The sequence below is a fragment of the Argopecten irradians genome, chromosome 15 (assembly GCF_041381155.1).
Source record: "Argopecten irradians isolate NY chromosome 15, Ai_NY, whole genome shotgun sequence".
Taxonomy (NCBI): Eukaryota; Metazoa; Mollusca; class Bivalvia; order Pectinida; family Pectinidae; genus Argopecten; species Argopecten irradians.
In genome coordinates this window covers 27,847,442-27,864,654 of record NC_091148.1, presented here as the reverse complement: position 1 = coordinate 27,864,654, position 17,213 = coordinate 27,847,442, and the positions used below count along the sequence as shown (strand labels likewise).

The window sequence follows — 17,213 nt, the reverse complement described above, 5'->3', positions numbered from 1 at the left end:
TAAGTAACTTTTGTAACTGAAGAAAAATACTAAATCGTCTGCTGCTGTTTTTGATAGTGAAAAAATACCATTTGTCAGCGGTGGAGCATCTTTAATGGTTTTGCAGCTCTTCGCGGCCCGAAGGTCTGTTAAGGTAGCATGTGTATGTAAACAAACGTAGTCTTGGTAACTATGCTCTGAAAAACCTTCGTCCCAAGTCCCGCACGGAATGACAGGCATGCGCGGTCCTGAAACTAACGTTTGAACACTAAAGAAATATTTGAATTTAAATGAGCGTTTAGCTGGAAATAATTTTGTTTGATTGCTTAAAATAGAAATGGAATTGTAGTCGTTTGGACCCCTGTCACGTGACTTCCAACAATACCGATAAGCAGTCGTGTAGGCAGCCTCATTTTGGATTTCATGCTTCTGTTATATCTCGTAAACTTCTTTGACAGTGTTATGCATATCTTTGGTCACTAGAATCCAGATATATTTCGCCCATTGCAATATTCTTACCTAGTTCAAAACCAAGCAAATACTTTTTAAGTAAAAGAACACAACCAATTGAGTGTCACCAACACCGAAATTTATTTTCTCTTGACAGAGAGATTCCGAATATCACTGTAATCAGGTAAACTGGATTCCCTGTCGTAGTTTTTCTACTCTCCGCTAGGCTTCGCTCCGAAAATACAAAATAGTATTTATGAGCGCAGCCAAGCGGAGAGAATTGGTACTAAGGCAGGATCCAGTCTATGTAATCGGGAACCGTCGTTATTTTCCGCAAATGGTGACGTCACACGGTACGTGTATATATTTGCCAATATCCTGTTTGCTTACACGGAAAATAAATTAGCCTTTATTACAATAATTATCTGTGTAGCATTTTACACTAATGATCAGTTAGTAAACGTGACAGTACATTGTAGCTAGCCTATATCAGCAAAGCCAACACCTAAAGCTGAAAATAAGGCCTACGCTTGTTTAAAATCTACATAGTCATGTATGAAGAAGGAAGAAACGTCATCTTTTACTATATGGCCTATATATTTCATGCATGTTTGACTAATTTTCATTTTTTATTTGTGTATTCGTTTTTCAGAGACAGTTTTTAAATGTGGTGTGAACATAAAAAATATTTATGATTCTATTTATAAATATTTCGAAGATAATAATTAATTTTGTAGACAGAACAACACTTTGTTTTCATAGCATACAAATGACACTACTTTGTAATAAGACAGAGTGACATTTACAACACACAGCGTGAATGAAATAATAACATTATCAAGTACAGTTCGTGTACACAACAATCGTACAATAATTCAATAATCAAATCACAATCACCACAAAATACAATCATACAATGATATGAAATTAAAGACACAATCACATGTAACGTTACAATACATTCAATTACACTGTAATATAATACACTCGAATATACTTACACTTCGTCATATACACAGCACAGTGTTAATTATATTTATAAGTAATATTAGCATTATTTTGGTTATATATCAGGTTTTAATCAAACAAAAAAATATAACAAATAGTAAGTTAAACAAGTAATTTACAACACAATACATGGTAGAATAATTAAGATGGCATTTATACTTGCTCACTCGTTTATAATAGTTTCTTTATTTAAAATCCTGTGGCACAAATGAAAAATATATTCCCATTATATTTTTATTACATCTTAACCCCTTAAAAGTTTCTATAAATTAATTGCATTTACTGTGATGAAAAACAGATCAGAGTCGAAGCAACCTGTAATTGTGTTGGATCAGATGTTAAAATCATGAATAAGGATGGTACCAATTTCTGTACGATTTGGTCTTTTCATTTACAAAATATTATTTTCTAAACAATTCATCTCAGACTAATTACTCTGTGGTATGGCAGTGGCTTGTTCACTGCCACCAGGTTCAATTCCTGGGAGTTATATGGGATAAAGAGAAATCCAAAATGTTACCAATGTATATATATGCTTAAGATGTTAAAGCATATATATATGCTTATAGCATAATTTTAATACTGGAAGAAACTGACACTGATTGGTTTGACTGCCATCCATTTATCATTCTTGCTTTCATTTTAGGCATGCTTTTCAAATAACAATCAGAGCCCAGGTATGAAATAACAAGTGATGCCACACATGCAGTTGAAAGTGTTGTATGAAAATTACCTGTGTAATTGTATAACTTTGCATTTCTTCGAATTTGTACCACTAATTGTAAGTCAAACACACACCATTGGTTTATGCAATAAAAACATATTTCTGCACCAAATATCTCGACGTTTGCACCTTTAGAAAACATCAGAACTGCAACCCTTTTCTACTACACAAACATTCACTTTTGAAATTGTTGTTACAAATGTAGGAAATCAAATAAAATCATGATCATCATAACATCAATACTGATACGATATCATTAGGACCTACACTCTACATAAAATAAGCAACTATTAATATCACTAACATCTCAATTTATATAATATATATATATATAGTATATGTCATATTACTAGTAAAATCCCACTCCTCATGATCACCATATAAAAATCTAAATCATCATTAACTGTATAATATAAACTAATACTATATTTGATTTTTATATCTTGTCAAAATCTTCATCACTTTACTCTGTTTCGTATCACTTTATAATATGATTCTTAATGGAAAAAGACAGATGCATAATTAACATTTAATTTTTCCATATGGTGAATGAATGGATTTGCATGAAACTTCAAACATATGTTGCATGTATAAAGTTTCAAGGTCATGAGGGTAACGATTATTATTTGTAAAATTTTGTCAAATTGTTTGTCAGCACATTTCTAGGCAGTGACTGGACTTTCATGAAACTTTTAACATTTTGTATGAAGTTTTCAAGATTTTTTGGATATTTCATGCATGATTTTACTGTTGGAATCATAATGATTTGTAGTGACAAAAGCTGCTTCATGTATTCTACTTTAGCCATACACTATTTGTTCTGGCAGGCAAATACTTTTTCTGGTACTCTTGTTTAACAGGGGGAGAGTTTCCGTCCAAAATTTTAAGATTTGCAGTACAAAGACCCTGCCATCATAAAACTGAACTCAAACCGTCCAAACATATTCATTGATGTGAAATTCAGACTTCCCAATGTAAAAAACAAAAGTAGAAAAATATGATCAGCTTATTGTGCCAATTGCTGCAGAGTTGAAACAAACTCTAAGACATTTCCCCCTGACAATTGTTTATGTTGAGAGCCTAGAAGCCCTTGGATATTATTACCAATATCTAAATCATACTCTAAAAGAGCTTCAATACTGTCCTCCTACTGACCCAAGGCCTGAAAACAGGCTATTTGCACATTTTCACACAGAATACACACAGTGCATGAAAAGACTCATTATACAGGAATTAAAAAAGGATGACCCTACAGTTCGTTTGGTATTGGCAACTGTTGTATTGGGTATGGGATTAAATGCACCTCACATCAGAAGGATAATTCACTGCAGGCCACCAACAACCTTAGAAAAATATGCTCAAGAAATCGGTAGAGCCGGTAGGGATGGTGAAAGTGCCAAAGCAGTGTTGTATTTCAACAACAGTGATATAGCGAAGAACAGAAAAAGGACTTACAGAAGGAATTTTGTAGAAATACTGACACCTGTTTACGGCTACTTTTAGTAAAGCATTTTGGGTTCCAAGAAGTTGTTTTTGATGGTAAAAAAGAAAATTGTTGTTGTAATTGTTCAGCACTTGGTCAGAGTTAACTTCACTGAATTTACAGATTCCAAAGCTGCATAAGAATTTTCATTGGAACTTTTTAAGTTTTCATTACAAAGAGTGTGACATTTGGTAACTTGTATGTTCTATGTAACATTTCATAACTATACATGTTCATAACCGTTTAACATTCATACTATGTTCGTAACCATGTAACATTTCATACCTATGTTCATAACCATAAAATATTTCAATTTTGTTTGTTTCTCTTTTTGAGGTGGCCATAAAAGAGTCTTAAAAGAGATTAAATATCATTTAAAATATTTTTTCCGGCCACTTGATGATGCAGCAAGTGGTGTTATAACACATTTCAGATGATATACCTTCCATGCATGGGGTAATCGTAATCGATTTTAATTAATTACATACTCTTTTCCAAGTAATCGACAGTAATTAGTAATCGAACACATTTTCGATTACTTGTAAAAATTTGGTGTGTAACTATAATTTACATTTCGATTACTTTCAAAAACATTAGTATAACTTACATCAGGCTATTTACTTTGGGAGCAGGTACATAACTGTATAATATATACCACATTTAGTACCAATAGTAGTACATTATTTAAGGTACATGTACAGGTGGCAGTGTTTTTCAATATACAGGTAAGGTTTCATCTGGATGCCCCAGGGCATTCATCATGCATGCTAGAAACACAATAATGGTAATGTCCCTCTACCCCAGGGGGCCAAGGGAAAGACCACAATCGGTCAAGGAGTTAAGTTACAAAATTAAAATGATAAAAAAATCTTCTCCTTAATATTTAGATTGATTTCAAAATCTTTAGGACATTTTGGTTTTTTTAGGTCATCTGACCCGAAGGGTCAAGATGACCTATTGCCTTCATGCCCGTCCGTCGTCGTCCGCCGTGCGTAAAACTATTCACATTTTAAACTTCTTCTCAAGTTCTACCAGTGGGATTTAGCTGAAACTTGCCTGAAATGATCCTGGCATGGTCCCGACCAAGTGTTGTTATTTTTCGGGTCGATCCGAATTCCAAGATGGCCGCCACGGCTGCCATCTTGAAAAAAGTTTGACATGGTTGTCACAGCTGTTAGCTTGCTATCTCCCTTTGGTTATCCCTTTAGATATTAACATACACAATGTTATGTTTGGGAAGTATGGAGGGGAATTTCAATATTTTAAGGACATGCATTTGCAAAATTGTTTACAACATATTTCTAGTACTATTGGATTGATTGTCAGATGACCGTTAAGGCTCATTTGGCCTCTTGTTACAAAATTTTGTTAGGACATTCTCTATTAAAATGATTAAGAATTTTCAAGAAGTTTTGGACAGTTTTGAAGAGTACTGACAAAATGGCATAAATTTAGCCCCAATCTGAATCACTGATTTTGGAGTCAGTGGTGGTCATCTACATCCTCGCCATAGTCTTCTTCTTCATTTTCTTCAATAATTGGCAAATCCCTCTGAAGCCTGTTTATGATGTTGTTAAGTGTCCGGTGAAAGAGAGGTTTGTCAAATATGAAGGGAGATCTATTGATTCCTTTGAAACCATGAAGGGATCGACCTTCCTTATAGTTCCAGATTCCGCTTTTTCTCAATATTTTCAAGATGGCATTCAAATCATCTTCATCAGACCGTTTCTTATGTGATGTATTTGTCTTCTTCATATTTAACATGTCATCAAAATTTGAAACTACATCCATGATAACTGGTGCTGCCTTCGATATTGATATTATGGAATGTTCTGTTTTGTTTGCTCCTAGACCCTTTATTAATTCCTTCAGATTTTTTACTTCATTTTCTTTCTGTAAATCTGTAGCCTTGTTGTTTCCTGCATTCCATACAGTGGCGACAATACTATTTCAGTCTTTAGAATGTAGTCAACACATTCCACTCTGGACTTAGATTTTGATATTATGTTCATGTATCTATAATACCATTATACTTTGCTGATGACCTGTATTCATTTTTATACATTGTGTCATTATTGATTCATCTTACATAATTATCTTCTTTATATAAGGTAATAGCAGGTACATATGATAACTGTTGTTAAAACAATTGACAATGATGTTTTAAAAGTAACAAAACTTAAGTACTAAAGTACGACTTACCACTCTTTATTCAAGTACTACAGGGTTTTTACCTTTAAATCACACTGGATGAAGAGAGATTTCATCAGATAATCCATTACTCCTGAAGCAACATTGGTCTTCTTCTCCTTGTGGACCTGTTTTATGTAGGCTGGAATGAGTGGGTGGTTTGGCTCATCATTCACATTTCTCATATCAAACTTTTCCATGACAATGTCCAAGAAGTACGCTTTTCCAGCAAGTTTGACGAAATCCTCGTGGACCTAAAATGTTCATGAATACTTATTCATTCTAATCACTAAATAGTCAGAACCTACAAGGAATACTTTATATTGTGAAATACTGTATATGACTTTTTAAGGTTTGCATAATGCAGTGACAAAGATAATCAGTTTAACATCAATGTCCGACAAAAATAAATTCAGTTTGACAAAATATATGATACACCTATTTTGTATTTCTCTTAATGTGTATGATTGTCTATTACTACTGAAGTACCATTATGAAATGTTACTTATACACATCCACTCATTCCTATAAGAATTAACTAGTATCTAGAGATATACATGGTAATATGTGAAGATTTATGTGTCACAATCAGAAATCCAATATCTTGTTTAATATGTTCTATGTTACCAAATATAACATCACAATTATACAGTTATATGTTTTTATTGATTATAGAATGCAGCCATTGTTCACTCTCTCCTCTGACACTAATTACTTATCTGATAATGGTGATACAAATACAATATTCTTTCCGCATTATAAAGTAGAAAACCTTGTACATTTATCCTGGGATGGTACTCATTTTTACAAAATGATTCTATTTAGAGTTTTGTTCTGTAACCATCTAAGTTTATATACTGTACTGAGTAATTTTAAAAATAAGCATACATATATATGTATTTACTTCCATACACCATGTGTATTTCTTTATTAATTAGAATGACCTAACTTCTTTTATTTTTCCACATTAGTATATGCAATAAGAATGATTCTATTTTTTTTATATATCATTCAAGGTTAAGGTTTACCCATGTACTAGTGAAAAAAAGTACTAGTTTGAATAAAACATATTTTATCACTATTATTTTTCTTGTACTGATTAATCAATGGGCTATACATGTATTTAGGCTTGTTTTCTTGCACATAATAAACAATATCAAATCAACTTATGCAGCAATTAGAATTTTCTGATTTCAATCATAAGTGAACAAAGCATTAAATAAATGTACATATACTCAAACCCATTTTATTTTACCTTGAACCGTGCCTTGACTTGCCCATTTACATTCACTCTCTGTATGAGGATTTTAAGATGTGCCAGCGTACCAGTGTCTCTTCCTTCATTTAGCTTCAAGAACTTCTCACATGCTTTCTAAATTATTACAAACACCTTAAGACAAGCAGCTCATGTGAAACATGTTTAAGATTTAGTTTTGAAAAATATTTTCAATTTCATAATGTTTTCATTTTAATTAAATGTGGTAATTACTTTTTCTAAATGGATTACAGTGTACAATACTTCACTTTAACTTTTAAAACAACCAATTGAGCTTAAAAATGTAAAATTTTTAAAATTTGGATACTGAAAGCTTGACATCTTTACACATATCTCAAACTCAGTTTCATGTCAAATTGATGTTGCATGAATCCAAGGAGTTGAACCTGGTGACTAAGTTATTGTCAGTGCCATCACAAATCATATCTGCACTACAATCTGACACAAATTGAAAGTTGCAGAACAGAAATCTGAACAAGTGTTACAAAATTTTAGCAATGCAGTTAAGTTCACTAGATAATAACAGCTACCTCAAAACAGGTAAATAAATACTTCTCTCAAACCTGATCCAGGTAAAGCTCTTAGTCTGTGATTTCATAATCAGCAACAAATTAAATAACAGCATAACTGGAAACAAAACTTAAAAAAGAGAACTGCATAAATTCATTAACATGCAATAGTAAAATCAACAGTTAATTACCAAATATTCTTTAATCCCATTATATTAGTATTTTTGAAAGTTTGATTTAACTTACAAATATAAAACTTCAGCAGATTTGTGTAGACTTTCACAATCAGAATTTCACAACTGCAAATTGGACTGTTTATCATCATCTACATGTACAGTTGATGAAGAGCCTTTTGAATATACATGATTAGTGAAATTGATTCTTTTGTAAACTTTCTTACTGGTACTAGATCTAGATATTGTCAATTCCTTCAATTTTTCCACAGATTTTGAAATCTGTTCTGCCACTGACTGACGTCGCAAAGCTGATGGTGGTGTTTTGGCTGGACGTTTAAGTATTGGGACAGAACCTGACATGAATTTTGAAATCGAGAAAGTTAAATTGTCCCTAAATGTTACAGCTGTTGAAACAAACTTATGGCACGGATCACAAATAACATATAACTCGAGAAATCCGTCACATATTTACACAGGGCTTATAAAACGTTGTATATTTTGTCTACAGTTCAACAAGCGTGCCCTGTTGCCATTCAGTGGTATATACCTTTTTTGCCTATATCACAAAGACAGACAACAAACCCTCTCAGTGGAGGTCGCCATCTTTTAAAGTAGATCCAACATGGCTTCCAATATGGCGGCCTCTGATATACTCCCGAGGTTTTTCCGAAGATATGACGGAAAGGCCCGAGTGGTTTTCCGATTGACATTTAGTCTAGTACTTTCAAATCTCGTCGTGCTGATAACGAGAATTAAAACATCGCTGCCTACATGGAGGCGCGAGACTTTTCCCGCGGGACATAATTTCAAAGTCCAAGGGGTTCTGGAGTGTATTGGAATCTATATGCTCACACACGTGTTATGGTTAGTAGAGCTTCGCTCTACCCCAGATAGCATGCCAATTTTGGCCCAATATTGGCCTAATGCTGTCAGTTACATCGGGCCAGTATTGGCAGTTGACATTGGCCCGCTGTTGATTTGCGAATTGGTTCATTGTCGGCCCAGTGTGTCGGTTCTATGTCGGCCCAATGTTGGCATGTCGGCTTTTAAATGTCAGGCCAACATTGGGCCGATGTAGAAGTTAGCATTTATATTGGCCAAGCATTGGCCCAATTCCGGCTATCTGTTGGCCCAATGCTGATCTGATGTTGATTTGTCTGATCCATTGAGTCGATGCTAAATATCAGCATTAATTAATTTTAAGCTTGGTAAATACCTCTCATTAATGCCATAAAATCGCATGGTTCCTAATTAAACACCAATCCATTCCACATGAGCTGAACAGGTTATTTCAACGTTTGATAAAACATTGCTTCTATTGATCAAAATAGACTTTAAAAGCTCATATTCTTCCATATATACATGTATATATATTTCCTAAAAAGACATTTAAAATATAGATTCCAAAACTTGAACCCATATTAATTAAATGATGAAATAACCTGTTATGATACATTTCTAAAATTATCAAAATGTCAGCAAAGAAAAATGCAACTATTAGATATGGAATAACATTGTTGTGTATTTTTCTTACTTCAAAAACAATAGAAGAATTTTTTTCAAAGTAATAGAGATTAAAGAGCATGCCAGCTGTTTTAAATGGATCAAACTTTTTGTGGTATTTCCCAAATCTATGTTAATTGTTTGTGTATTCATAACGGTTTACTATAATTCCTCTGGACATAAAAATAAATAACAACAAATAAGCTTGTGTAACTTGCGCTTACTGGTATGTGTTTTTTGAAATGTCAGTTATGGAAAATGTCAATCTCTCCAAAGAAATTCCAGCCAATGGCACAAAGAGAATTATTTTACACGTTTAATCTAATCTGGATCTCCACTTTCTTAGACAGTCTCAACTATTGTATGTAGTGGCCAGCTTCTTGTTTTTGTCTTTCTTTGCTTCCTCCCTCTCTGTCTCCAAAAGTGCAAAGCCAGGCTTTTATGATGTTGTGAATTTCAGCATCTGTTGCATTAGATGTCATTCTGTTTTTTTCTCATAGCCTCTATAATAAAAAAGTAAATACATCTATTGATATGTACTGTACAGAAATATTGTAGGGGTATACCATTAAGCACAGGTCTAAATTTCTACATTTTCATGTCTATATCCGAGCTTAATTTTCACTCTCTGCCAACACATTTCTAAGCTTTGCTTCGATAACAAAATGCAGCTAAATTATCGTACAGTTTAAGTACTAAATTTTGATATGTAAAAATTAATTACTTTACATTATGATTAAGGCATTTTCTAATTATGGCTTCAATATCAAACTTTGACAGAACAAAGTATAATATGTCTTCCCGTTATGGACATTATACATTGATTAATTTTATACTTACTTGTGATGACTGCACATAATGAGGCTTGAAAAAGGCCCTTTTGGTGTCCTTTCCTTGCCAATTAAAAAACTCGTTGTTTGAATCCGGCGAGTGCAGGTAGCAACAATTGTTTGCTGGTTGGTAATCTGTGACAATAGAAAAAATAAAACATAACTTCCTGAAACAATCATTCTTGTAAACTAAAACTACTTTTGATTTTGATTTTACTTTGAATTTATTTATTTTGGCCTTTTATTTCGGATTATTAATATACTAGCTTTATACCGTTTTTCCTCATTATAAAACTACTTTATTTATTAGCTTATTAGACAAATGACTCCCTTGTTGTTTCAATTGTTCTCTCAATTTTTTGAATACTTATAAGTTGTGTGTACTATCTATATCCAAGCAGCAAAATTTGCACATACTTTGGGAATTTCCACCACAATCAGGTGATGCTATAGTTTTGTTATCAATAACCTTCTTACCAAGTACCTGGAGGGAGACTAGTGGTCAGTGTTTAGGATGGATATGGACGGAAGAGAACTAAGGGGTGTGGGATTTGAGTTTCATGTTACAGAGGAATGTTGTGAAGGGAGTGTGATCTATTCTATACATCACAACCATTTAAGCATTGGATTATGTATTCAAAATTGTAATCTTGTATATATTTCTATATCTCTTCACTTGTTAAGTTGCTTATCTAAAGTAGGCTTGATCGTATGCAGCCTGATTATAACAACATTAATTATGATTCTATAACAAAAGGAATTTTCTGTACTGATGTATAATTTGAAATTTGCTCTAATGCTGTAAAAAGGTACTTCTTTATTAGAACTTTCAAACTCTATATCGTATCAGACAAATAACTTATACTACTTATAAAATAATGTTATTATGTCTGTGAATGTTATTCAACTTAATCTTTTCTCGCCATCTACAGTGTATATATACACTGACCATGTCGTTTAGACACATGTAGTAATGTTTACATGCAGCAGCAGAGGCTGGTCACTATGCACTATAAGTATACTTACCGCCAACTACCTAATCAGCTTAATTGTTAACCACCCGAATTTTTAAGTAGGACGTTCCCAGCCTTTCAAAAAATAATATATTCCGTTGTTGCGTGTACATAATGCACATGTTTTAAAACATGTTAATTATCTACATCTACGTGTACCACTTTCAACCTGATCACTTTTGTGAAATATGTTTTTGGCATGTGTAATAATACTGATCAATTGGCAAAGGTTTAGCTTTAGTTTGAACATGGAAATGGAACTATAAACATACACCAAACAATCTGTACATCGCCACAACGTTGAAACAGATATAACATCATTATTACTGATCATTAACTAGTATATTATAACAAAAGTCACTCTACTTACAATTTTGATGTGGTCTTGAAGTAATTCTTCCTATATGTCAGCAAAACTCAAATGAATTCATGTGTGCTGGTCAGCTCCTGGTCAACTAGCTGTAGAGTGTGGTCCAGATACAAATAGATGGGGACGGTCTTGGCGGGAATAGTCACGTGACTCATAGCAGATGTGGATCATTGATAGTGCCCGCCAGCGGAAATTAAACTTACTTGTAAATCCTTGTACACGTAATGGTATAAGTATGACCAGAAGACCGAGTCAAATATGCAAAATTTAAATTCAAGCAATGAATCTCGCAGATACACACAGAGGAGAAAGACAAAAAATAAAATAGGCCTACATTTACATTATTTACGGTACAAACCATTTAAATCAACTCACGGTCATTAGAGAAATTCTAGCAACTGTGTGTAGTACATAACATTGTTTCATTATTTTATTGAAAGTTTTTATTTCTGTCACACGTCGCATTGGCCTAATGAAACTGTATTGGGAATCGGCCAATTTGCCAATAATGGGCCAACATTTTACCAATGTAAGCAGGCCAACCATTGGGCGTACAACATCGTACCAATAATGGGCCAACTTTATCATCCCAACCGTTGGTCGTACTTCATCGGGCCAACATTGGGCCATTGATAGTACACCGACTGCCAGCGGTCACCCGACCGTACGACCATTACCCAACATCGGGCCAATATTGGCATGTTATCTGGGACGCGAGAGCTGTGCTCTTATATAGTTAGAAAGAATTCGAAATAGTTCAATATACTTAAGAGACCGTGCCAATAAGCATCGAGCTTCGTACACTATATTAGTGGAAAGTGTGAAAATCACAGAAGTTGATGATTGTTTGTTTATTTGTTATATATAAAGAACTAATCATAAAAAGTTGGTTGATATGAAAAAATATTTTTTGTATCCATGGCAACCGGGGGTATATACAATTATTTCTTTCATACCTACACGTGTAATATTGGCTGGTCCAGGGCAATACACTCATGTCGCCTGAGGCTGTATTGCATGGCTACCCATGCAATAAAGCCTCGTGACGTCACGGCGTCAACAAAATATCTATTTCATCGGTAAAATTTTAACATTTTTTTTCACAAATATGACTGGTTTTACTATAAAAGATGCAAACAACGGAATTTGTGCTGGAAATATCACGTAATTTTTCACGTAAGGAAAATTGACTTCCAGTCGTGGATTTCTCCGAATTTATTTCAAAATGGCGGGATATTATAGTTGAAAAATTGCAATAAAACTTCGAGGTATGAAAGAAAAATACTCTTTCATAAGTGGATATGAAGGATAGGGATATTCTACCCTCGGATCACAAAATGTTGCAAAACCCTCGGCAAGCCTCGGTTTTTACTATACATTTTGTGACCCTCGGGTAGAATATCCCTATCCTTCATATCCACATATGAAAGAGTCTTATAGTATTTGAAAAAATGCATTAATCTAAAAATAACGAAATTTCTTAAAATTTATGCCATGTTTCATAATGCACAACATTTTAAATTGATTAAATCCTTATAGGCGTGTGAAAAATTAACAAAAAATATATTTTCATAATTTTCTTAAGATCCAAGAGGCCGGAAACCCCCAAAATATTAGTTAAAATATGTTGAAATGTTGCTAAAAGTAAAGAAAAAATTCTCAAAATCCAAACATTGCTTAATAATGTTATTTATACTAAAACAATAAGCATTAATTGGTTAAAAATAATCAATAATAAAATTGGGTAGAAAAATGAAATTGAAAGAATAAATTATATATTTTTCCTGTGAATTTCCTGAAATTTGGCATAATTTAGCATTTGGATTATCTCCCTTGCCAGTGATTGAGTATATAATTACCTCCCTTGCCTGGAACTCTCCATTCATGAAACAACAAAAGGCGATCTATTTACAGAACAGCATGTTTTCAAGCCTGCATAAATGTGCTGTTAACTATGTTTTTTGGCCTTAATATGTGCGGAGGAATGGAGAAGAAGTGACAGGATTACTTTTGGTAAGTTTTTTTTTTATTATACAAATGTTTTAATGAGACAGAAATTGAATGAATTCCAACAAAAATCACTTCATATATTCTATTCTATTGCCGGTGCCATTCTTGTTAGTTGGCCTAACAGTTGTACAGTATGTTGTACTTAATGGAAATACTTATTTTCATAACATAACCTTATAGCTATATATAGTTTGTTGAGAGTACATTAATCAGTGGCAGAATCAAAGACAATTCCGGTGGGGGTGGGGGTCGGGGTGGGTGGAGGGGGCGGTTGCCTGATTGTCAAAACTTTTTCAACCCTTCTGGATCCATCACTGATCATGACCATATGGTAAAGATAAATTGATGAAAATTTTGAAGAAACTGACTATTTTATAATATCTAGAATAATCTAGGTGTATAAGTTATTATAAATATACATGAAAAAAATAAAAATTAAAAAACATGCAATATTTAGTACATCTTGTAAGTGTAAGTAACTTATTAAATTATTAATATCTTGAATGAATGATTGTTGGATATTCCTTTTCTGTTTTCAGTTTCTGTACGTCCTTTAAGTGCTCTACAGCTATTTATTACTGTAATTCGTTAGTAGTACAGGAATTATTTCTTATGTAGACTCTATATAAATGCACTATATCATGTATTATGTAGAAACATTTACATACCGGTATATAAAATTATTTTTATGTATAGTCAGACAAAACAGAAATGATTTCAAGTACTCTAATACTAGTAATATAGGTTACTGATTGTTCTCTTAACAAGAATATTTCATATTGTGACATTTTAAATATTTAAGATAACGATATAAAAGACTGACACCCCAGTGCTTAAACCAATATGTGTTTAAAACACCAACCTGGAAACAGTCGGTACAGTCTGTATAACTTAAGTGTCAATGTTTCTTGAACAGTAAAACACGGATGAATTGAATCATCGGATGTTTTACTGCAATTCATATCATTTAATTGTTCCACCATAAAACATACACAAACGTGTACATATGTGTGTGTGTGTTTTTAATGTAGTGTCCCTCTGACCATCCGTACAAACTTTTCTGTCTCTAATTCTGATTCTATTAAGCTTAATTTGTTAAAATGTTGACTCTGAAACTTGTGCTGCCTATGGCAATATTATCTGTATCATTTAATTTTGCAAACATACATTCTGTTTTAGAAATCAATTAGTAGTAAATTTTAAATATTTTTTTCTATTTTAACTTCTAGAATGACATCTGCATTAAAAGACTCAGTGGATCAGGTATTGCTGATGGACCAATTGTCAAGGCGTACCAAGTTAAGAAAATTCCACAAAATACCAGTGCGAGACCCATAGTACTTGTACATACCACCGAAGGCGCTTGTTCTATACTTAAAATACATGGAGTTCTGTCTAGCAGACATTTTATCACTCTACTTTCACCAAGCAATTGATATGAAGCTGGATACTCTTAATATTAGTTTAACGTCCTTTTAATAGCCAGAGTCGTGTAAGGACGTGCAAGGTTTGTTGGTGGGGGAAAGCCGGCCTACCCGGAGAAAAACCACCAACCAGCAGTCAGTACCTGGCAACTGCCCCACATGGAATTCGAACCCGCATCCAAGAGGTGGAGGGCTTGTGGTAATATGTCGGGACATCTTAACCACTGTGCAGACTCTTAGTTGTGAACTGACCAACACAGTTTGGTGAAGTGTGTGATATCAAAAGACCAAAGTGATGCTTATTAATTCAGATAAATTAATAAGCTTAGAGTGTGTTGGTTGTAATTTCAGTTTGGAACAGATACATTCACAAAATGAGTCTACAGAGATCTGTTATCAAGCCATATGGACAAAACATTTTAGTTGATTTTTTTTAATGAGGACATCAAATGTTGTGAAAGGATGTTTAATGAAGATATTTCAGTCTGGTGAGGGTATGTTGAATGATGGCATACAAGTTTATAGTGTGATGACTGATGTAATAAGTGTATGTTTACAGTCAAGTAATTATGACTGATGAGAAGCAAAAGTTATAGTGTGATGAGGGCATACGTTTACACTCTGATGACTGATGTCTCAGTAATGATGAGGGCATAAGATTATAGTGTGATGACTGCTTAGGGCATAAGTTTACAGGGTGATGATTGATGAGGGCATAAGTTTACAGTTTGGTGACTGATGAGGGCATAAGTTTATAGTGTGATGATTGATTAGGGCATAAGTTTACAGTGTGATGACTGATGAGGGCATAAGTTTATAGTGTGACGACTGATGAGGGCACAAGTTTATAGTGTGACGACTGATGAGGGCGCAAGTTTATAGTGTGACGACTGATGAGAGCACAAGTTTATAGTGTGATGACTGATGAGGGCATATGTTTATAGTGTGATGACTGATGAGGGCATAAGTTTATTGTGTGATGACTGATGAGGGCACAAGTTTATAGTGTGATGTGATGAGGGCAGTTTATAGTGTGACGACTGATGAGGGCACAAGTTTACAGTGTGATGACTGATGAGGGCATATGTTTATAGTGTGATGACTTTTTTATTATATAAGCTGAATAAAAGTTGACAAAAGAATTTCTATTGATGCAGTTTTGTCTCTATATCTGCCTTTTCCCTCAAATCCATTTACATACAGTATATATTATATGGTTTGGTGAAAGGAATTAACTGTATTTTTGGTGTCAAGTAATGTCACAGTTCACATATTATAGTGACAATATAATTATTTCTATTTGAAAGAGGAGGCAGTAGAAATATAAGTAATAATAAGCTGTTGCTAAGGAATAAATAGTGTTGCTAGGGATATTTTCAATGACAAATGGTCCTAAAATTTCACTTTTTATATAATTAATCAGTTTTAAGCATACTCAATAAGCTTCCAGCAGTGATATTTTTTTTTTGAATGAAACAAATACAACATTGAAAGAATAACAAACAGAAATGACCCTATTTTTCTAATAAAAATGTGTAAAAATGACCTAATTTCAGTCATCCATTAAGAAAACAGATTAAATTTTCTACCCAATTTTATTTTTTCTTTCATTACTTAAACATCCATAAATGATCCTCAGTAATATAAATTGCATGGCAAATGTACGGATTTTCCATAATTTTTCAACAAAAAGTACACATTTTTCGTCAATTTTTGGAAGTCAGGGATGTGGCTATTTACTGTTACCATAGCAACCATCCTATAATTTTGGATTGTTTATTGATGATTTATTTTAATCAAATATACTTCATATTATGAATATATTTTGTTTTCATACAAATGTCATTTTTATAAATGCTTGAATTTTCCATACAAATATCCTTCTTTTTCAACATTTTTCCAATTATGAGACCTTGTTGCCATGGCAACCAAATTTCCATGCCAATCAGTAAAAATGGCCTTCCAAACAACTTAATTCTTTATGGAATTTGTTTCTTAGCCAAAGGGGGTTACTTTAAAGTATATAATTTGAATTTCTATTTTTTTCACTTTCCACCTAAAGCTTGATGCTTATTGGCACGGCCTCTTAAATCTTGTTTTAATCAGATGCATAGAAAACTTGGCAATATGCCATGTTATCATAAAATACGCGCGGATCTGTGCCGTCATCTTTGGCGTTTTGTGACGTCACTGCTGACGGTGCCGTGTGGTTGAGAACATACACAGTATATATTGGAATAGTACATTTATTGCGTTGTTCTTTGATAG

General features: G+C 33.4%; 1 protein-coding gene, 1 long non-coding RNA gene and 1 pseudogene across 2 annotated transcripts; 1 reads left to right on the top strand and 2 right to left on the bottom strand.

Moving 5' to 3' along the window:
* The first annotated feature begins 766 nt into the window (after nt 1-766).
* Nucleotides 767-3,964, top strand: LOC138308742 (uncharacterized; annotated as a pseudogene).
* A 1,162-nt stretch (nt 3,965-5,126) lies between these two features.
* LOC138308741 (uncharacterized) lies at nt 5,127-8,398 on the bottom strand. The gene is made up of 4 exons (XM_069249765.1): nt 8,378-8,398; nt 7,090-7,206; nt 5,892-6,088; nt 5,127-5,589 (listed from the first exon to the last, which is right to left on the bottom strand). The coding sequence occupies exons 1-4, from the start codon at nt 8,396-8,398 to the stop codon at nt 5,127-5,129; spliced, it is 798 nt and encodes a 265-aa protein (XP_069105866.1).
* Nucleotides 8,399-9,386: 988 nt separating this feature from the next.
* On the bottom strand, nt 9,387-11,725 carry LOC138309242 (uncharacterized). The gene is made up of 3 exons (XR_011206226.1): nt 11,512-11,725; nt 10,139-10,263; nt 9,387-9,801 (listed from the first exon to the last, which is right to left on the bottom strand). It is a non-coding gene; the product is annotated as an uncharacterized lncRNA (long non-coding RNA).
* Nucleotides 11,726-17,213: the final 5,488 nt, after the last annotated feature.